Source organism: Gobius niger (genome assembly GCF_951799975.1).
Source record: "Gobius niger genome assembly, chromosome: 1".
NCBI lineage: Eukaryota > Metazoa > Chordata > Actinopteri > Gobiiformes > Gobiidae > Gobius > Gobius niger.
In genome coordinates this window covers 42,342,384-42,365,645 of record NC_136852.1, presented here as the reverse complement: position 1 = coordinate 42,365,645, position 23,262 = coordinate 42,342,384, and the positions used below count along the sequence as shown (strand labels likewise).

Here is a 23,262-nt window from a genome sequence, read left to right as displayed (position 1 = left end):
AGTATATTTTATTTACATAGATGTAGATTTCTGAATGTAAATCCCAATTTTGTTCCTTTCAAAAATGAACTGATGTCCTTGTATAAGTCTTTTAAAATTCTAGAATGTAAAAGTGCCTTAAAACTATGTGAAAAATTATCTGTATATATGAGCTAATGCCCTGATGTTTTTGTAGCAAATGTTTATTTTTTTTGTTTAGTTTTTGATGCTGCTTAGATTTTATGCACAGCAGTCATTTGCATTGCCTATTTTGATTAAGATACATTGTCATTTGACTTTGCAAAAAAAATAAAAAAAAATAAAATAAAATAAAAGTATCTCCATGGAGACGAGCTGGAGACGTCCTCCTCCCTGTAAAGTTTAGAATCAGGACTCACAGCAAGCACTCATGTTTGGTTTTCGCCATTTTTGAAAGTATTTTTGAACAATACATTTGCAATAAAATAAATGCTTGTATTTGAGTATATTTATTGTGTTAAATGTTACGTGGTGTGGCTTTAAGTTATCATGTCATGTTTATGTCATAAGCTTGAAGCTACAAAATCAAAACAAAATCCAAAGCATCAACAGTGTGAATCATTATGTAACCTCCTAACCCCCGCCTGAACCATTTTGGCTTTACCCCAATCTAAAAGCTTCTTGATAAAAATGTCCAAATGGCAACAAACAAAAAAAGTCAAAAACCAGGAATAGAGTTCGGGAAAGTCTACAGTTACCATGGAGATCGGCCATCTTTGCAGCTGTTAGCATACATTTCCATTGACTAACATAAGCTAAAAACAGTTTATAGAGTGGAGAAAATAGCCGTGGAACAGCTCCGTTAGCAGCTGAGTTACTGCTGGTAAATCCATCTAACTCACTGCGGTGTCCAAGTGTTTTAATGTGAACAATAACTCCAGTATTTTAACTTCTAAAATCTCCATTAGTTTACAATTGCTGCTAATCCCATAATGCTTAGCGATATAACGTCACATTCCCGAACTCTATAAAAAGGGACAAAAACACGACACCACGAAAACAAGACAAAAATGCTCCATAAATGTGACAACGCGGCGACAACACAACAGAACACTTTTGTAGTTCTTAGCTTTCAAATGAAGCGTTACACTGGCCTTACTGGCTGTAAACTCCAGTCGAGAAGCTTTTAGATTCAAGCAATGCCGAACTGGAGAAAATGTGCTCGGTTCGGGCGCGGGTTAAGAGCTTAACTTATTTACCAAGCGGAACCTTTGAATACGAGCCATTGTTCCCGCACGGACAAATACAACATCACCAAAACATGGCAACCTGCAGCAGAGCGGTGTGGAGAGGTCAGGAGTTTTACTATAACAACCTGTTTTTCTTCTTTAATGTCGCATTTGCAGGCGTTGACAGCCTAAAGTTTCACATTTATTCGTTGTTAGCACAGCGCCGTTAGCTTGCTCGCTTAGCTGCTTTGGCTAATGCTAACCTTCTGTTGTTTTCGCAGCATGAATGAAAACTTTTAATGTTGTTTTGTTTATTTATGTCAAACCTAAGGGCAAAAATACTCTGATGAGCCAGCGTGTATTGCGGGTTGTACGTGCTCTGAGTTGCGTGAATAAAAACGTGACATTTGAGTGATGTGTTGTCAAAAGTCGGTGTGTCTTGCCCCTCAGTTGTCTCGGGATGTCGGCGGCTGAGCGCAGTTCGTCCCGTTTACAGCGGCCTGTCCCAGTCTCCTGTCAGCACCGTCCCAGTGAGGACGTTAGCCGTGGCCAAGTGAGTTCGACATGCAGCGTTTTCTTTACTGTCTGCCTGGTATTATCTGTAACAAGGGGATTTCTACTCTGTGATATGAATGAAGGCATGTCTTGTACATCTTTAAGTCCTCAATAGACCTTTTTTTTACTCAAATTGTGCATTGGTCTTTTCCAATAACCAGAGGTGGGCAGTAAGGGAAGGTAAGTTTATTTGTAGAGCACAATTCACGCAGTGATTCAATGTGTTTCCCCATTAAATAAATTCACTAGAAAGCAAATACAATCGGTCCATTACACATCAATATAGAAATTAAAGCTGCTCTAAGTGATCCCGTTTTGCCGGTCCGGAATCGATGCATTACCAATAAGCTCCTCCAGATGCGCCTCCATGTGCGCCCCACACTCACACCCAGCAGAAGAAGACCGGAGCTGCACCTCGCACCTCCTTCACCCGTTTAATATGATAGATCCATGCCCTCACCTCACAGCACTCCCCCACATGCCCCCCCTGCACCATGTAAACAAACACGGGAACAAGAGATCACAATGTTCGAAGCAGAAGATGCAGCAACAGTTAGCGGCTAACAGTTTAGCATAATGGCAGAAGTTTACAAAAAGGTGGTGAACTGACAAACCTGTCAGCTCTTTTTCCTTCTTTTTTCCCCTTCACAAAGCAAAGTGGCACCGGAGGAGAGGCTGAGGTGTTCAAGGGTTGTGGGAAAAAAAAGTACTGCGCTGTAAACTTAGTTCTAAATGGAATTATTATGTAATACATGTACAAAAAAAGTGACAGACTTTCATGAAAGTTGCAGAGCAGAGTTCACTACTCCACCTAGTGATGAAAACATTTCAAAAAGACATCGCTTAAGGCAACTTCAAGTGCAGATAAATTACTTTATGTGTCATATGCGCGGGTAAAAAGAACTATTTTCTACCTGGATTTGAACATTGTAAGAGTTGAGGCCTGTCTCACATCCTCATGAAGACTGTTCCAGATTTTAGCAAGCTCAGCGTGTTTAGTCCTGACTCTGGGGACCACCAGGAGGAGACCCCTCCCTGAAGTTTTCCGGGCCTGAGATGGTTCATACGGCTCTGACATGTCAAAGTTTGCAGACTCTGTACTTGTGAACTCCAGGGAACAGACTTGCGGGTGCAGACTCGGAGTGTGGACTCGATGACATCACAGGAAGCAGCTCATAAATGTGAGCCTGTGAGCTTTTAGAGAATTAAATAACCTCATTAGAAACTAAACACCGCAGGCGAAGTGGAAAGATGTTTTAAGAGATTAATTACAATCTTACGAAAATACTATTTTGTATATTTTGGTCAATTTCACATTATGTATAAATGTATAAATAAGGCATTATGTGTAAAGTGTTTTTTATAATATTGTAATGATCTCATGTTTATGTTCTCGTTTGTTCAAGTTAATTTACCCTGTGTTGTGGTTAACATTCTGGTTGTCATGATCTGGTTGTCATGACAACGCGAGGCAGCGTTGCTGGGGAGTGACAGTTAAGTGACAGTTGAGGACAGTTGAGACATTTTTGGGGACTAAGAAGGTGTGTGTTGCTTTTGGCGTGGGTCACGGCCTACAGTGGCCCTTTTTGTTCTGTTGCCACTATTAAATAGTCAAGAAATACTACGGAGTCGTTTTTCACCGGATTGCTACAATATATCTTATCTGTAAACTGAAATAATCTATCAAATGTACATTTTTCACTTGTTAGAGGGGGGAGGGTTACTAAACTTTATCATTTGAAAATGTTGAGATCAATTTAAGTGCAGTGTGAGAGAAATGCAGTTATTTTGAAGTCAAAAGTTCCCATCTGACGATTTGCCTGAAGTGCCCCAATTAATAAAACCATTACAAAAATAAAATGCAATGGGAAATGTGAAGTGAAAAAACAAACACTTCCCTATTTGTTTGCTTTAGGCTATTCATAAATGTTAGTGGTTTTGTCATTTGCAAGAATTTTTTTTTTGCTAAATAGCCCAATATAAAATAGATCCTTATTATCAATATTCACACTATGGTCGATAATGTGGAGGAACGTATGTTGAGGAAGCTTCATTTGTCCTTAACCTGTTCATGACGTTGTTGCTTTTATTGCTGACCGTTGTGAGAAAACGGAAGTGTTTTTGTCAAATTTTGGTCGCTTTTTTTCCCAAGAAGCTTTGAGATTTGGGTATTGCCAAACTGGAGAAAATGTGATCGGTCCAGGTGGTGGTTAGGAGATTAAGTAATCAGATCCCTCCAGAAACTACAGCTCCTCCAAAACTCTGTAGCACGGATCATCACACGGACCCCCCACCATCCGACAACAACTCCACTGGCTTCCCCTGAAACAAAGAAACTACTTAAAAATACCCCTCATCACATTCAAAGCACTTCATAACCTGGCGTCTCCGTTCATATCCGACAGAGGCAAATTCTATTCTAAGTTACAGCCGCTTTAATAAGTTAAAATATTCATATAAAAGCCCATTAACCTCTTTTCCACACTGATATGTTCTGACCTGACCTTAGAGGAGTTGATACGTACCTGTCTGGTTTTTGTGCCCGTGGAAGAGCGTGGTCGCCTCCAACTTCACCCCCGTTTGGAGCCATAGGAATATTCTGGGAGAGACCAAGTGCTAAAAACAGCTTTGGTCTTTGTGCGTGACAAAGCGCACGCACAAAGACCAAACAGATACGCATCAACTCGTCTAAGCTCAGGTAAGAACGGAAAAACTGTAGCCTGTTCCTGTAAGACTTTCACTAACCGACCACATTTTCTCCAGTTCGGCTTTACCCAAACCTAAAAGCTCCTCGACTGGGGCTTACAGCCTATAGGCCAGTGTAGCGCCTCATTTGAAAGCTAAGACCTACAAAACTGATGGAAGATTTTCCCCCAGCCTTGTCACATTTTCGACGTATTTTTGACACTTTTTTTTTTGCTTTTTTCGTCACGTTTGTTGCTTCTTCTTTTTTCCCCCCGCTTTTGTTGCTTTGTCGTGTTTTTGTTGCGTCTTCATCACTTTTTGGCGCTTTTCTGTCACATTTTTACGACGCTTGCGTTTTCATTCTAATCTCCCATTTTTGTTTTGCGAATTTGATGCTATTTTTCAAGAAGCTTTTAGATTTGGGTAAAGCCAAACTGGAGAAAATGTGTTCCAGTTTCTGGGGGCTAAGAGGTTGATTCATGTCTTAAAGTCCAGTTCCTTAGTTCCATAAAAAAGGCTAAAATCCCACACAGTGAAGCCCTTGGAATGTCTGCCCGTTTATAGAGCACCACCAAAGCACCTCCTGGTGGTCACACATAGTTAGTGTAAGCTCTTCTTCGTCCAGGAGTTTTCAGAGGAGCTGGATCTTTCCAATATAGTAGCAATCTGAACGGGGTTGTTTTACAATCTCAAAATCTATATCCAAATGGATCCAAGTGATCGTGAGAGTCATTCAAAGTGTTTCACAGGTTTATTTATGATACAATTCTAGCACAAAACAGAAAAATGCCATGATATTTGTTTACTTCAGATGACTGTTTAACCTCTTACCACCCGCCTAAACCAAATGCATTCTGTCCTCTTAGGTTATTATATTGGCCTGTGTAACACCTCATTTGAAAGCTAAGACCCACAAAACTGATCTTTTTCCTCTCGTTTTTGCTGTGTTGTCACCTTTTTTTGTGTTTTGTTCTTGTTTTTTTGTCTTTTTGTTTTTTCAATTTTGGTCACATTTTTGTTGAGTTTTTGTAATTTTTTTGTTGAATTTTTGTCACTTTTTGGTTGAATTTTTGTCACATTTTTGTTGAATTTTTGTCACTTTTTGGTTGAATTTTTGTCACATTTTGGTTGAATTTTTGTCACATTTTTGTTGAATTTTTGTCACTTTTTGGTTGAATTTTTGTCACATTTTTGTTGAATTTTTTTCACTTTTTGGTTTAATTTTTGTCACATATTGGTTTAGTTTTTGTCACATTTTTATTGAATTTTTGTCACTTTTTGGCTGAATTTTTGTCACATTTTTGTTGAATTTTTGTCACATTTTTGTTCAATTTTTGTCACTTTTTGGTTGAATTTTTGTCACATTTTGGTTTAATTTTTGTCACATTTTTGTTGAATTTTTGTCACTTTTTGGTTGAATTTTTGTCACTTTTTGGTTGAATTTTTGTCACATTTTTGTCACTTTTTGGTCGAATTTTTGTCACTTTTTGGTCGAATTTTTGTCACATTTTTGTTGAATTTTTGTCACTTTTTGGTCGAATTTTTGTCACATTTTTGTTGAATTTTTGTCACTTTTTGGTCGAATTTTTGTCACTTTTTGGTCGAATTTTTGTCACTTTTTGGTTGAATTTTTGTCACATTTTTGTTGAATTTGTAACATTTTTGTTTAATTTATGTCACTTTTTTGTTGCGTTTACATCCTTGTTTTCTTATTTTTGTGGCTGTTTTGGTGCTTTTTTCCCAAGAAGCATTTTGATTTGGGTAAAAACTGGGATCCGTTCAGGTGGGAGTTAAGAGGTTAATGTTTTTCCCCCCCTACAGAACAAAGGAGAAGGACAAGAAAGAGGAGAAGGTGAAGGAGGTGAAGAAGCGTGTGATCGACGACACGGGTCGACACAAACCGTTTGGTAAAACGGCCTGGGCTCCGGTGGACGACGTGTACATCCTGCATTATTACCCCAGAAAGCTGCTCAGCGTGGGGGAGGCCGTGGAGCTGCTGCAGGCCTACAGACGCCTGGACTTCACCCCCAAACACCAGCCGGTTTTCATGGACCTGCGGCTCGACATGAAGCTGGAGAAGAAGGTGCAGTCTCATCATTGTCGACCTTGCAGATACAGAATGTTTTCTTGGTTCACTTTAGTTGTGACTCAACGTTGATTAGTGTTTCTCTTTGGGCCTTGAGCTTGTCTGACACATTTTATTCAATATAATAATGCATCAACGATCAGTTTTTCTGACGTCTTAAAATCTTTTTTCATTCCTTTTGATAGAAAAAGGTCGATCCGTTTGTGAGCACCGTGCGCTTACCGCATCCATTCAAGACCGAGATGAACAAGGTCTTAGTTTTCACAGAGGTGCGTGTACTTTCTCTGTCAGAGTAGATTCTGACATTCTCTTCCTTGTGAGATGAAATGGTTTTACTCTGCTTTGTTTTGCGGCAGGACCCGGAGCAGGCCAGAGTGGCTCAGGAAAACGGGGCCGTCATCGTCGGAGGGAAAGAACTCGTGCAACAAGTGAGTCACGTGCAAAAGCTTGGTGGCCGGTGTTAATTTTGACAACATATTTTAATTTAGTTTGATTCTTTTGACTAAAACGTAATTTTTTTTAGTCAAGATTTAGTAAAAAAGAAAAACGTTTGAATTTTTGTCTTGTTTTAGTTGTCGACTAAAATTGCAAGTAAATTTAGTCGACTAAATTCGACTCTGAGGTCTGCTGACCAGCTCCTTTTGTCTGTTCCTAAATCCAAGTGTGTGTCCAGAGGTGACCGAGCCTTCTCAGTGGCGGCCCCTAAACTTTGGAACAGCCTCCTCTACATGTGTGCTCGGCTCAGTCTGTAGAGGAGTTTAAAACCAAATTAAAAACTCATCTTTTTGTTTTGGCCTTCAGTTCCATGTAGACCAGACACAGTTTGTGCCTTTATATCTGACCTGTGTTTAAGTTTTATTGTGTTTATTGTACATATTGTTACTGTTCTTGTACAGCACTTTGGTCGACTATGGTTGTTTTTAAATGTGCTTTATAAATAAAATTGACATTGACATTGACATAAATTTAAGACTCATTTAGTTGACATTGCTTTTATAATATTCATTATAATCATATTTAATCTTGTTCCTCTGCTTCATGGAGCTGCTCCACATGAATAAAGCTCAGAGCTGATCCTTTGGCAGTGATTGTAAATGACGATTGTAAATGAAGCTCTTTCAGACGGTCAATAGAAGTTTGGATGATTTTAGTCTCTCCTTTTCAGCTAAAACAGCTGGACCTTATATGCATAGTTTTAGTCTCATGAGCAACTTTTAATATAGTTTAAGTCCAATTTTAGCCGTCAAAAATATCACTTTGACTCAAATTAAGACTAAATATTTTAGTCGATGAAATTAACACTGTTGGTGGCAAATACCATTAGCAGAGGAATATCAATCTGGAAAGGGAAGTATTTGCATCTAGGGCTGGGTATCGTTAGTGAGAGAAATTGTGACAAAATTAAGGTAAAATTGTGTAAAAAAAATCCATTTGGGAAATCTGAATCGATACCTAGCCCTACTATTTGCCACCCACATAAAGTTTTTAACACAGTGACAGTGACCGTATCCAGCACAATCTTGAAATATCTCTTCTATAACTACCAAACCTTCTGATTTACTTTTACAGATTTTAGACGACTATATTTCAGCAGATTTTTACATTGCGGTTCCCGAAGTCCTTCCCAAATTGATGCCACTGAAAAACAAACTCCGAAAGAAGTTTCCCAAAAGCAACAGAGGTAAAACGAGCCTTAACATATTCATTCAAATGGTTCTTGATAATTCATTACTGGTCCCTGTGTTCTCAAACATTACCTTTCTGTTTCATTGCTTCCTCCGGCTTTAATTTCAGGTTCTGTCGGAGTGAACATTCCCAAAATGCTGGAGTTATTCAAAATAGGACATGAGTATAATATAGAGGACGACTGCTACATTCGGACGCAATTCGCTACGGTAACAAGATCTACACATTCAAACTATACGTGGTCCCTCGAGGACTTCATAGTTGTGTTGGAATTACGATTAGCAAATTTATTATAAAATCAAGATTGAGCTTGAAGATTAAAGTTTGGAAAACACACAGAAATATGGACTATTAACTAAAACAAGAATTGTATGTATTTCACAACATGTTTTTAATGCTCTAAAGCAGTGGTTCGGGACTCAAAAGTGGGTAGTGGAACTGTTATTTTTATTATTGGGTCAAGAGTCTTTCCCACAGAAGATTTATTTTAGTATTTTTGCACAGAAAAAGTATAGAATCACAACTCGAGTCAGTTCAGATGACTGTTATCGGGTTGTTTTCATCATAATTTCAGCTTTTTTGGTTTATTTGATGTTTATCCAACACACATTTTTGAGGAAAAGACACAATTTTACAGGATGTTTTATAAGTCTAAGCTTTTATTTATTTATTTGACAGGGACATTGCACAACAAATGTGTCGCACAGACCAGAGATACTGTAGCTACAAGCTAATTTTCATCCGTAGTCCCTGGGCAGAGGCAAAGTAATAGCAGGTTTAAACAGTGACCAATGAGCATCTGACTTTAGAGTTCGTTCACAATATAAAATACATTTAAGGCACCGGCAAAAGGATCACCTTATTTACAGTATTTACAATAGCAATTACAATTATATACAGTTTTTTGCGTAGTGGCTTGTCGTCCCAGGGGGATTGTAGCATCAAACCAGTTTAGAACCACTGATCTAAAGTATAATGACGATCCCTAATGGAGACAAAGGGCCCGATCTTGTGTTTCTAAACGCAGACTGCTGTGTAACTCTTTGCGCTTAGTGGGAGCACCCTGTGTGATCTTGCAGAGCCAGACTTGGTGCATTGAATGGCTGTATGTGGTCAGGACAGACTCCTGTGGCCACTGGCGGTGTTATGTAGAACAAGCTTTTTCCTCCAACCAGACTATTTCCGCATCCGGGAAGGAGCGAGGGAGAGGAGGAGTGGGGATGAACATGTGCCTCTTGTTTGGGTCACGTTAATGCAACTACGGCTGCGAGAGTGCCGACCCACGGTGTGTCTTGTTTAACTTAAGTACATAGTTTGACCGATAGAGCTTTTAAAAGCCTGTATTGCTAAAGGAACAACACGAGGTATTTGGCGATAGGCTTTATCTGCGGTTAAAGGCTGCGTGTCCAGTTAGATCGCCCTGTGTGATGCAGTGCACGTTCCTGTGAGGCGCTGTCTTACTGTTGGACCAGGGGCTGTAGCTCAGTTGTCTGTTAAAGTGTCACTTTAATGTAAAAATATAAGCAGAAAAAACGTATTGCAACTTTTGGAATATCCCTGATGGCCATTGAAATCACAAGCAATCCAATTCAAGCCACAGCAATCACAAAGATAAATCGCAAAAATTTTGAGCAAACATAATTTTAGTTTCAATTGCGATTTATTTTGCAGCCCTCGCATAAACCAGCTTGTTTGTCTTGCCTATTGTGTTAGCTGTGGCAGAAGTTTCAAGTGTGAGCTCTAAACTAGAAACTCCTCAGATAGAAACTCAGAAACCCTGACACTGCTATAGTTCAATTCACTTTCAGAAATCTTTAATTTTAGGTATAGAATGTCATATTCACTTCTGCTTCTTTCCTTGAAGCTGGACATGCCGTCAGAGCACATTATGGAGAACCTACGGGCCATCATCACAGACGTTTGCTCCCACAAACCGGCCGCTTTAGGTGAGTGTCATTTGATAGAGGTGCACGTCTATTTCCAGCAGTTCAATTGCGATCAAGAAGAGGACGGGTGGATTTTAATTGATCAATGGGCTCAAAAGTTGGGCATTGTCTTGTACAATAACGATATGTTAGATGTAAATACTTGACTGGAGGAGTTTGTATTTCAGAGCTGTGTCTAAAAAACAACAGCACAAACATGAAACAACCAGAATGTTTTTGAAGTGAAGTTTGGATGATAATTTGTTCGAGCCGCTCAATCAAAATCTTGTTGCTATGTCAATATTTATTCAGAGTTAGCCGTTTGTTTCAGACACAGACATCTACTGCGATGATGGAAGTTTCCTCCAGTGAAGGCTTTGACATGTTTTTAAAATATTACCAGTGACTGTCCATCAGTGACTCACTGTCTGCCATGCAATCTATCTAATCTTGAGCTGTTTATTTATTTGGACAGACTGTTACTAACTCATAGAGGAAATGAGAGGATCTTGAGAATTCACTCGGAAGCCACATGTCGCTCTCGTGCATATTATCCAAGCTTATTTTTGGCAACATCATGGCCCTCATTGTCTCAAGAAGAAAATCTGCTTCTTTTTGGTCAAATGTCCGTAACAGAAGCCAGTGTTCAGTGAAGCCAGAGGACTTTCTATGACCTAAATGCTTGATGCAATGTTATTATCCAAAAATCCCTGCACCTGTCCCCAGCTTCATATTGGTGCCAGTTCAGGCCTCTAGCTCAGCACAAATGAGCTGCGCCTTATGTAACAAACACAGCAACATCTCCACAGAGAAACAGGATATCTATTAGGGCTGCACGATATTATCAGCCACGATAATTGTCGGCATTGCCAATAATAAGACTCTCTGCTTTTCTCTTGGCAGTGGCACCCTGACTGCTCCTACTGCAGTCTGGAGCTGCTGCAGATTAATGACCGCAGAGTAGGGCTGATGTATCGTCATCGTATTGATAACGAGATATGAACATTCAAAATATTAAAATTGAAAAAGCAAGATATAAATGATATAGATTTTCATCAATAAAATTACACTCTTTTGTTGCATGAATATTGAGATGAAATTTTGTCCATATCGTTCAGCCCAACCGCAGAGTCACAACAGCAGAGCGACCTCTGTGTCGCCTTCACGGGTCATTTTGACCCACTGTCATGTTCCGGGCATTTGGATGCAAGGTGACACAAGGGGGCGCCCTTCCAACCTTCTCAGTGTAAATGTGAGTTGACTTTCTTCAGAGTGAGACTTTAGGTCAGACACCATGAGTGACAGTGACATGACGCTAAATACAGTGAGCTCTTTGTTTCCAGTAAAAAGTCTGAGGCCTCATCGCTCTTCAGTCACAGACTGAGAAGTGAAGAAGGAAGTCATGGAGCTTCTGCTTTAGACAGAACTTCAGACTTCTGCTGCATGGTAGGGGTCATATCATATTCTGAAACTCAAATATGTAGTAAAAGCATAATATATGGGAAATTATTATTACAATTACAAAAAGAAAAATATTTGAAAATCATGTATCTAATCAAAAAAAAAAATATTTTTTTAATTTACTCTCATTCTATAAAACAAACAAAGCCAGGTCATTTGTATCTGCTGTAGAGTCATGTTTGTCCCAGTTCCTCTGAGTCGTGGTGCAGCAGGACTGATGTGGACAGATGTTACAGAAGAAGCTCGTGAGGTTCATTTCTTCAACAGTTACTATAGTAACTATTTTCTCCAAAGTAAAAGTAGATCTACCACAGTCCTGTCCACATCTGTCATGGTCCACCATGACCCACCACGACTCAGAGGAACTGGAACAAACATGACTTTACAGCAGATACAAATGGTTAGGGTTTGTTTGGGTTTTCTTTTTTAGAAAAAAAAAAAAAGATTATATATGGGATTTTCAAATATTTTTCTTTTTGTAATTGTAATAATAATTTTCCATATATTATGTTTTTACTACACATTTGAGTTTCAGAATATGATATGACCCCTACATGCAGCAGAAGTCTGAAGTTCTGTCTAAAGCAGAAGCTCCATGACTTCCTTCTTCACTTCTCAGTCTGTGACTGAAGAGCAAAGAGGCCTCAGACTTTTTACTGGAAACAAAGAGCTCACTGTATTTAGCGTCATGTTACTGTCACTCATGGTGTCTGACCTAAAGTCTAAATCTGAAGAAAGTCAACTCACATTTACACTGAGAAGGTTGGAAGGGCGCCCCCTTGTGTCACCTTGCATCCAAATGCCCGGAACATGACAACACAAGGGTTAAGGCTCATGTATGCTCTCCGTTCAGGCGTAGCAGAACAAACGGTTCATCTTCGAAAAAGTGATTAAAACAATTAGCAAACAATCCATCACTGCTTCTTGTTTCATGTGGTGTAAAAACCATCACATGTGGCGCCCTATTGTTTACTTTTTAATCTCTCCTTGTGTATTTCCAGACACACTTTCGGCGCCCTCTGGTGGTGACTTTTTTGATAACACATGCTGGCCATTAGGAACGTGTGAAAGCATAAATGCTCATAACTACGCTTGGAATGCACAGATCTATTTATATACAAAACGGGAGCATAAATGAGCCTTTTGGTGTAAAAAAAAAGAGCTTTTTAGTGTGGTTTTCAACGTCTTTTTCACATATTGTTGCGGTGAAAATGCAACAATATGTGAGTAAGACGAGGATCTGCGTACAGCGAGGTCACGCTCAAGTAAGTTTCACACTTGTATAGAGCGATCTGATCTTTCACTCGGAAAAAGTATCTTTCAGGCATCGGTATCGAAAACAAAGCATGTTTAAAGTATCAGCATCCCTAGTATCTGTCAGTTTTGTTGTCTGGTTTGGTCCTGGCTTGGTCCGTGATTCACTGCTGGAGAACTGCCTACGTTACCACCGTAGATTTTATCATCGATGGGGGGACCGTTATCTTCCTTTCGAGTCCATTTGAAACTTCGGGGTCGATCTCATTAGCCCCGCGCAGACTAATGTTTGTTTGGCCGTTTGTGCATTGTCATAACAAACCAAACTTGTGCAGATTCAGCGGCTGTGTTGATTGTAAACGGCGCGCGTTATTAAACCTCATTAAACGGGCCGATCTCTAATGGTCTGAGGAATAATGGAGTTTAAATAAAACGACTCCAGTCAGCGCCAGAACGTGACCCGCGAAACCGAAGAAACTGTTTTTGCCATATAGCGTTTTACGATTATTGCTTTTCTTGGGGCCAACTTGGGGGAAGCAGATGAAGTAAAGGTCGTAAAGGAAGGAAGGGCATGTCTTTTTAATTATTAACTGTTTATCCAAAGTGCCATTTATGCTCCTCATCATGTCCATTGTGTGAAATCCCAGCCCATTTTACTGTGCTCACCTGAGAACGTTTGAGGCCAAAATCCCTAATGGGAGAAATGCTTAACCTTTAAAGGAATAGGCCACGGTTTTTACATACTGAGATATGTTCTTACCTTAGCTTTGACGAGTTCTTTAGGACCTGTCTGATCTTCCCCCGTGCCTTCAGTCACGTAAACACAGCGCAGACGGCGTTAGCATTTAGCCTCTCCCTCTCTCCTCTATAGCTCCAAAACTGGTCAAGATAGAAGCTACCAAGCTCTTCCACGTTTTCCCTATTTAAATATGGTTACGTGAAGTGTTCCACTACAAAGTATAATTACACAAAATTAAACAATGTGGATTTTCTAAGCGGATAAAAGGGGGAACTATATTGTAAGGCGTAATAATACCAGGAGTAGTTCGAAATCCGCGCAGTAATCTTCACTTTACTGTGCGTTATGCCAAAAATGCTTCGCTGCTGACATCTACTGACAAAAAAAACCATATGAGGCCAGCTGTAAAAATCAGAATTTATCTTGTATTATGGACACACTTGCATCGTGATACGTGATTTCGTTAATGTAATCATAGGAAAATCACCATTAGACCTAAATCTAGCTGTTAGACATGGCAGTAGTCAGTATTATTTCTCTCACTTCAGTGCAGCTGTAAATACTACCACAGTGCAAAGTGTCCAATGTCTGCTGTCGCCTCATTAAACGGACACTTTTCTAATGGACGGAGATAATGGAGTTTGTGAATAAACGGCGGCCGCTCTGCCCCGGACCCCTCTCTGCACAGCGTCAGGCCGCGACCTGCACTTTCTCATTTATTTAAGTGTTTAGAGGCAATTCCTGCCGTCCGTCTCCGGAGAGCAGTGAACATGGAGCTAATCTAAAAAGGTCCGTCCACACGGGGGCCTTTGAGAAGACGCCTCAGATGGAGACGGTAATATGTTAAATTTCGCCGCGGTGAGAGAGGTTGAGCGATTTGGAAGGTTTCCATTTACAGGGAAATCAGGATTGCTGGTTTTGTTGGTCATTTTTCTCCTGCGAGCAACAAAACCGCGGAGACACGGGGACTTCTGTACAACATGCTATACGGTGTTTTAATGGTTTAAGATATTTATTGGAGCCGCAGCTGCAACAGTAATTTCCCTTGTGGGACGTGAAGCCTAATTCGCCGCTGCCTTTGTAATTGGCTGTACATGATTGTTTTTGACGATCCTGGGGCTGGGACAGTATATCGTTTTGTATCATGTCGCAATACGTTAGCAATACCAAACATCGATACTCGATCAACGTATCAATACTTTTTTAAATGCAATATTTCTTTAGCAAACTGTTACACTGCACTTTATGTTAAACCTACATATATTTATTTTTTAGTTACACATTTGGTTTAGAGCTTTTGGACACATCACTGTTTTCTTTTTCAAAAGTATCGCAATACGTATCGTATCGGCCCCAGTCATCGTTATGGATGGTACATATGTCGCCCTAACTGATACTGTATGAATTACACTCGTAACTAGAGAATTAATGGAAATTCAATTACGATTTTGATTTGTACACTATGCCAGTGTTTTTCAACCACTGTGCCGTGGCACACTAGTGTGCCGTGAGATATCGTCTGGTGTGCCTTGGAAAATTATCCAATTTCACCTAGTTGTTTTTTTTTTAAAACAAATTCATTATTATCCACAAATAATGTACCGTTTTCGAGTGTCTGTGCTGTCTAGAGTAGAGTAACCATGTAATAAATACTCCATATTGGGTCGCTAATTTCTTTGAAACAAGAGAATTAGTGATGCATGGATGCGGCAGGTGGTGTTCCTATTCAAGACACTTTGATGTGAACGACTGAATATAGGCTACAGGGTTACATTTTTTAATATTTTCTGCTGGTGGTGTGCCTCGTGATTTTTTCAATGAAAAAAAGGTGCCTTGGCTCAAAAAAGGTTGAAAAACACTGCACTATGCGATTACAAATATAGCATAATTGAGTAAAAAAAAAGATTATTAAGGACAGCCTCCGACTTGTCCATCCGAGATGCTACAGTCCCTCATGCATAGTTTGTGTGAGCGCATCTGATCGCTGAACTACAAGCGCTGCATGATGGAACTGCTGTTTCTTGCAGTAAAAAATTATTTTGAATATAAGTATCTCTTGTGATAACGGCACTGATAAGTGCTTACCTTTTGCTAAAAGTAGAACAGCCCACAGTAACAGACGTTATATAATCATATAATTTGCTGACGTGCTGGTTGTGTAGAAGAGTCTAAACTCATCAAAGAAGAAGATCTCACGATGGTAATTGATGTGATCAGCCCTACGTTTGTTTATCGACGTTTTAATTCTTTTCTGGGATTGGATGAAGCTCAATGCGTTTCAGTTCAAAGGATTATGCTTACATTTTACTTACACAGCGAATGTAGTGAGTGAGTGGTTGGTGGTGGTCGGAGGGGCCGATGGCGCAGACTGGTTGCCTCGCTTCCGTCGGTCTACCCCAAGGCAGCTGTGGCTACAATAGTAGCTTACCACCACCGGGTATGGAGTGAACGAATGGTGCAATGTAAAGCGTCTTTGAGTGTCCAGAAAAGCGCTGTATAAAACCGATTTATTATTATTATTATTTGTATTACTTGCGTTTGAGCAAAAAAGTGTGTGTAAAACTGAAAGATATTGTACTTAAAATGTAAGCAGAACCTTCAGGTGAGCGCGTATTGGACCAGACATTTTGTAATTTCACTAAACGTATAGACTACTAGATAAGCGGTGCCATTATGTTATGTTGATTTAATGTCAACTGGAATCAAACCCAGTGCTTTTTAATGACATTCATGGCCTCAGTTTTAGCACAATTCTTTTAATGACTTTTTATGCCTCGTGGAAACGCTGTTCAAATTGTGATTTCTATTCTAATGCCTAATAACTCCTGAATTCCCACTGTTATAATGAACTTTCAACCTCTTCTGTAATAATTTCCCTAAAGTTCCACGACGTTCTCTGTCAGTGCTTTCCAACTTCTGGCTGACTCTCGATGGCACATCTCCGCCGCGAGAGCCCGCTTTGAAACGCCACAAAGGCACTTAAATCGGCTGGAGCACCTGCGCTTTCTGCTGCATTAAAAACGCCGGAGCATCGACGAACGCCACTCGCGCCGCTTAATTACCTCCTCATCCCTAAAGCGTAAGTAAAATTAGCAGCGTGAGGCCGGTGTTTCGGAGCGTTGTCGGACGGCGAGCGCGTGGGCGGCGACGGGCTAATGCGGAGCCCTGGAGGGGACGGGGAGTGGGCGCGTCCCTATGGGGTAGATGGCGAGGTCTTCAGGCGTCAGCGGAGCATTCAGGCTGAGAGAGAGACAAGCTGAACATTACTGGCCTCACTGTGGAGAGATTCACTATTAAAGAAGCGCCCGATGATCATTAAGTGACAAGGAAATTACACATAAGAAAGCACGCCGTTAACTCTTTGCATGTCGTCTTGCTCTGATAACCACACGCTCTGTACCAAAACAAAGATCTGAGTCACTACTTTCGTTTTTCAAAAAGTATTTATTCTAGGTTTACCTGTTACTTTTTACTTGACCTTTTCCTTCCTGTCACTCAGAGAATAGACTTTAAAACAGCTCTGCTTGTTTACAAGTCTTTTCATGGTTTAGCTCCAAAGTACATCTCTGACATGTTAGAGCCGTATGAACCATCTCGGGCCCTGAGAACCTCAGGGAGGGGCCTCCTGGTGGTTCCCAGAGTCAGGACTAAACACAGCTCAGTTTCATGCAGCTAAAATCTGGAACAGTCTTCATGAGGATGTGAGACAGGCCTCAACTCTGACAATGTTCAAATCCAGGCTGAAAACAGTTCTTTTTACCTGTGACTGAAAGTATTTTATCCGCACTCTTGCCTTTTACTGTAATTGATTAATTCTATGTTGATGTTTTTATTGATTCTATTTGCTTTCTTGTATTTATGCAACTGTGAAGCACTTTGAAACTGGCCTTGCCTTTTTTATAACGTTTTAAGCACAGCCCCGATCAGAAGTAGAACTTCAATATGCAACGAGAAGAAATGGGAGTGAGACAAAAAATATTTTTGAGTCAAGCTTTTTTTGAAAACAACCATTGAACTAAAGTAGTTTGTTTTTGCAGCTGATCTAAGTTCAAGACAAGGCAAAACTGTGGTTTCAGTGTCATTTTCTGTCAGGTATTCACACTGTCATGACGTCCTGATGGCAAAGGCAAAAAAACTGAGTGAATGAACCTGGTCTTGAACTTTTGATCAGCTACAAAACTGAATATTTCAGTTTAATTGTTGTTTTCAATAAACGCTTTACTCAAAACATTTTTTGTCTCACTCCCATTTCTCCATCCATCTATCCATTTTCAATCAATCAATCGCTCAATCAATGGTTTTGTATAGCCCAATATCACTCCAGGAGTTGCCTCACAGGGCATCTATCCATTTCTTCCACTTTTCCGTTTCCATAGCACCAGCCCCCTATGGCTCCTCCTGCAGGTGGTGGGTCCACAGGAGGACGGCCTCACGATTCAAACCTGGCCTGTTGGTCTCTCATAAGGGACTTCTCAACCGCTCTATGTCTGACCCGTCACCTAGGACCTGTTTGCCATGGGAGACCCTACCGGGGGCACCAAGCCCTAGTCAACAGAGCTCCCTGGATCATTCGAGTGGTCAACCCCTCCACCATGTTAAGGTGGTGGTTCCAGGAGGGGCACTCCCATTTCTTCTTCTTGCATATCGAAGTTCTACTTGGAACCTTGTTAAGATCCAACCATGCAAAATGTGACTTTTTTTTCCATTTTTCAACTGGTCTTAAAGGGGGGGTATTATGCTTTTTTCAATCCCATAGCACCAGTCTATATCACACTACAATGATGACCAAACCTTCTGTTGGTCTGTAAATGCAGTAAATTAGAATAACTGCCTTGTGTAAAATGTCTCTCTCAAAATGGCTGTAGTGAATGTCTTGAAATAGGCCTCTGTCTCTTTAAGAACCTCTGACCCTTTCCGACACGCCCCCTACACACGCTGTCTGTGGCATCAGTGGGGAGGGGGCTCTGCTGAGGAGCAGTGGTTGGTTACTCGGCTGGTGACGAAAGCTCGGAGGCGTCTCCAGGAGGTGGGGGCGTTCCTTGGAGGACTCAGGCAAACCTATCCCTAAAATGGCCGCCATCATCGATTTTGCATAATACCTCCCCTTTAAACTTTTGATCGGGACTGCGTATTGCCCACCTCTAGACTGGCAGTCAGTGAGTGTTTTTTCGTGGCATGCGGGAACCTATGCGGAACATGCACACTCCACATAGAAAGGCTATGATATCTAGAAGAAGAAGAAGAAAAATCTCCCCACAACAAAGGGGCAATTTAGAACGAATCATGAAAAATGTGAAGGTTGCGGTCATCAAGCGGCTCAGAAGTGAAGACTTTGCTCGTCTCCAACTCGCACAGATGAGCCGTGTGTGTGTGTCAATGTGTGAGAAGGGCTCGATAAGTGAGAGGCGTTCGAGGACCGTGGGGAATCGTAGCTCCTCTGTGTGGGAGGGAATGATATCAGAATACGGAGCTGTTTTACATAAAGGAGCAGGAGGCGGGAGAGTCATCACTTCCTTGGCTTTTTCTTGATATAAACTTTGAATAATGAGCACCTAAAGTCAAAGGAGCCTGTCGTAATGTCTATTTTTGGTTTGGAAAAGGAAATGCACTGTTTGTTTCTGCGCCGGTTCTGGTGAAAGTGGCGGTGAACTGTGGAGGTTTTAGACTTTCTGACCTCGAGACCTTCTGATGTAGTTCACCAGGATTATGGATTCAACAAGGTTTCTCCTTCAGTATAAAGAATATGCAGAGGTTTGGGAACAAAGACGCATTTTTATCAATGGTGCAGGATGATTTTTGTGGTTAATGTGGTTATAGTGACGGATAGTGACCCTTAATTGTGAAACATGCTTTTATATTTGGTGAAATGAAATGTGGTTGATGTTTCTGTGTTACTGCGACGTGATTTAGTTTGGTTTCTTGCTTCCATTCATTAAGTGGCTCCACCTAAACTTCGTGTGCTGCAGGTCCGTTCATCGAGAGAGCCATCGTCCGCAGCAAAACCAGCGAAGCACTTTGGATCAGCCCCGACGACCTGTTACCTGCAGACGAGACGACACAGGAGTGACTTCACCAACATGATTATATGGAATAAAATAAACTGTTTCCTGAAGTGTGTGGTTAGTGAGTGATGTAATATCCACACCGCAAGAAGCCGCACTATATCGCAAAATCACTGAGGTTTAAAAATAAAATAAAAGCATTCTCACTGAAAGTAAAGTTTAACTTCACTTCAAAATGTGCACAAGTTCAGGTTTCGTCATGTTTTCGGTTTGTTTTGGCCAAATTTGATGAAAAACTTGCATTGTTGTAGAACTTTAAGTTAAATTGCATCAGTGGTTCTTAACAGCAGAGTCGAGACACAAAATGGATCCTTGCTACTTTTAAAAGTTATTGTTTAGATTGATCTAAAGTGGGCTGTGTGATTACTGATAACACACCTTGTTAAAAGGGCAGGGTTAAATCAAAGCCGTCCCTGTTGAACACCAGGGGGCAGCAGGAGCACAGAAGAGTCACACCAGGTTTGAATTCGAGACCCTGCATGTGAATAGGGAGAAAGATTACATTTGGAGAGATCAATTTGAAACTTTTGCTGAACATTACTGACATGACTATGAGAAAAAATGTATTGCAAGTTTTCTGTCATTTTATGTTTTCATATAAAAATAACATTCTATGCTTCAAAATGGCCATTCAATAAATCTTTATTTCAGACTCAAAAAGGTCCATTAAAGAACATGTAAAAACAGACCGATGAAGTACTATCGAGTACTATACAGTCCATATTCCAGTACAGCACTGAGCTGTACCTGATACTGCTCTGGTCGGGTCTTGTTAGAACTATTATTTCCTTTTGTGAGTCCTTAAGTCTTATGAATTTACATACATTTCTTAAGCGAGCACTTCATGTTGGACATTACTCTGCACAAACTGCAGACGGGCACTTGCCCAGCGAGAGACTTTCAAAGGAATCCTGAAGGAAATTCCTTTTGGAATTTAGCTTCAGTGTAGCAGCACCACAGGTGGACGGTGTGGAGTTGTGTGCAGTGAGCTTTAAACAAGGCGATCCCCCCACCGTATTTTTAGAGCAGACTTTGAGCAGTTGCTGTTGGCCTGCAGAGGAGGGTTCCATGATGACCAGGTCAGCAGCATGACGTAGATGGTTTGACAGTCTTTCCCCTATCATGCAGCCGGTCTTAGTTTTTCAGTCTCTGGGAGAGATCGTCCATGTGAAGGTTAAAAAGCATGGGAGACAAGATCCCACCCTGCCTCACCCCATTAGTCACAAAAAAGGACATGATATTGCAGTTCACCATCTGACCTGCATAGTGTGCTGTGTGTGCCAAAAATGTAGGGCTGGGATTAGGTAGGGAGGAAGCCCTTGCTGTTTTTCAAACAGTTTATTGTTTATTATTTATTAATGGATCCCCATTAATCTTTACCTGAATAAAGACTTTTCTTCCTGAGGTCCATGAAAATGCTACATTTAAAATATTACATCAGTTCATCATTACATATACAAATTCATCAAATTTAAATTCTGTTCCTGAGCACCTCAAGGACATGTTAATACAATGCTTCAATACACCTGAACTAAATTATTTCTACATTATATCCCATGATTTAGGACATGTTTTTTTTCCCACCATTCTTTTAAAACAACTTTTGAGCACCAATGTCTTCCATGGTTGATGCGGTCAAAAGCCTTGGATGCATCTAAGAAGCACAGAAACAGCCCTCTGTACTTCCTCAGCCTCTTTCAGGCCATACATGCACACATAGATGCACATCGGTTCTGTGTTGACTTTTCAAACCAAACTGCTCATCAGTGATGATGACATATTTCTGGAATCCATCCAGGAGAACAATCAAAACCTTTGATATCACACAGGCCAATGCTTTTGTCCCTGTTTTATTCTTCACTACTGGAACAAGTAGAACAGACAGCATAGAGCTGGGCAATATACCATTGACATCACTGTAAAACAAAAAGCAAGTAATACCACAACTCTAGGGCTGGCTAGTTTGAAATGCTCTGTGGTGATTTTGATCCAGGCCACAGGATTTACCCATTGATAATTTGCTAATGGCTTCAGTGACCTCCTCAGTAGTGACGTCCACATTGTCGGGGGAGACATCACCGATACTAAAGTCTTTACTTTACTTTTGTATTTCAGTGCCATAAAGGTAAAAAATAAAATAAAAAAATCTGTTAAACTCGTGGATGGTATTGTGTCTCAGGGCTCTTTGAATCACTGACATCGACCTCAGGCGCCTGTGATGATTAGTAGTGATGTATCACGCAGTGTTGGCAGGCTTATAGGCGCCATCTGGTGGTGAAAAAGCATTGCAGCAGTGAGCCTGAAAAAAGCGAACTTAACACTGACTGAGCTCATTTATTCTCACAAATATGAACCAAATCGTCAGGATTAAGCTGTTTAACCAGCTGAAGTGATCATTTTAGAAAGAGGAAAACTGCTCCGGATAATGACAATAGAAACAAATGAATGATTAATGAGAAGTATCAGTGATACAACCATCGAAAATGAAGTCACTGACCAAGATTTAATAAAGGATAGTGCCTGTGACAATAATATGACACCAGAAGTATTTCTGCTTTTGTTTACCAGTGGATGTCAAGTTAAAGGACTAAACCACCATAGACCAACATCTGACTCGACCTCACGGTCCCTGTGTGCTGACCAGACGCTCTGCTTCAGAGCTACACCAACAGTATATCGACGGCTTCATGTAGGCTACTAGCCTATAAGTCTGTGTGTTTGCGTTGCACTTCAATATGGACATGAAAGAGAAGAAAACTATGACTCTTGTGCTTTACACGCTATCTATTGAATCATTTTGTTATCAGGGCAGAATTGCCTTGTGCCCAAAGCGTTGGGCAGCCCAGGGCGGGCGCTCTAGCCCGGCAGCACCCGCAGGATCGGCGTGTGGTACATAAATCCCAAATGACTAAATGAGCAGGCGATGCTCTCGTTCGACTGGCGCCCCCTGCTGCTCGCTGCTGCTCGCTGCGTATGACACTACATGACCGCCCCTAAACTGTTCATTGAATGCTAACAAACAGAAACGGCTGCAGTTTTCATCAGCCGAGAGATCCTTTTTCTTTCCCATATTGCTTGAAAATGGCCGTCTGCTTAATAATGGTGAATGTTTTTCCCTTAACTGGGTTTACCTGACAACTAGTCATCACAGGCGTCTGAGATTGATGTCAGTGATTCAAAGAGCCCTGAGACACAATGCCATTTTTACCTCATGGAGTGGTCTCCTGCTGGTCCCAGAGTCAGGACTAAACACGGTGAGGTTCAGTTCAGTTCAGTTTAATGCAGCAAAAATCTGGAACGATCTCCCTGAGGATGTGAGACAGGCCTCAACTCTGCTACAGTCCAGGCTGAACACCTTGTCTACCTGTTTTGCACCTATAGCAACTGGAGGTATTTTTAACTGATTGAACAGCCATTCTTTTCTAGCAAAGCAGCAGAAACGTCACTCCACATCCTCTCTGCTTTACAACGATTTATGCTGCATTGTGCTTTTAATGCTAATTATATATTATGAATATAATCTCTGCAAACATCAGGGTAAGTACTTCCTAGAAACATTAATTATAATCCATAGCATCGAAATGATCCATGTCACGAAGAGGATTAGGTCTTAATGGACGCC

The 23,262-nt window shown here is 40.8% G+C and overlaps 1 protein-coding gene across 1 annotated transcript; it reads left to right on the top strand.

Annotated features, from left to right (window-relative positions):
- Positions 1 to 1,223: 1,223 nt before the first annotated feature.
- mrpl1 (mitochondrial ribosomal protein L1) lies at positions 1,224 to 19,752 on the top strand. Its single transcript, XM_079562741.1, has 9 exons — positions 1,224 to 1,310; positions 1,638 to 1,740; positions 6,249 to 6,510; positions 6,699 to 6,782; positions 6,870 to 6,941; positions 8,083 to 8,194; positions 8,308 to 8,408; positions 10,064 to 10,145; positions 19,545 to 19,752. Exons 1-9 carry the CDS (start codon positions 1,280 to 1,282, stop codon positions 19,643 to 19,645), a joined length of 948 nt encoding a protein of 315 aa, XP_079418867.1. The 5' UTR covers positions 1,224 to 1,279; the 3' UTR covers positions 19,646 to 19,752.
- Positions 19,753 to 23,262: the final 3,510 nt, after the last annotated feature.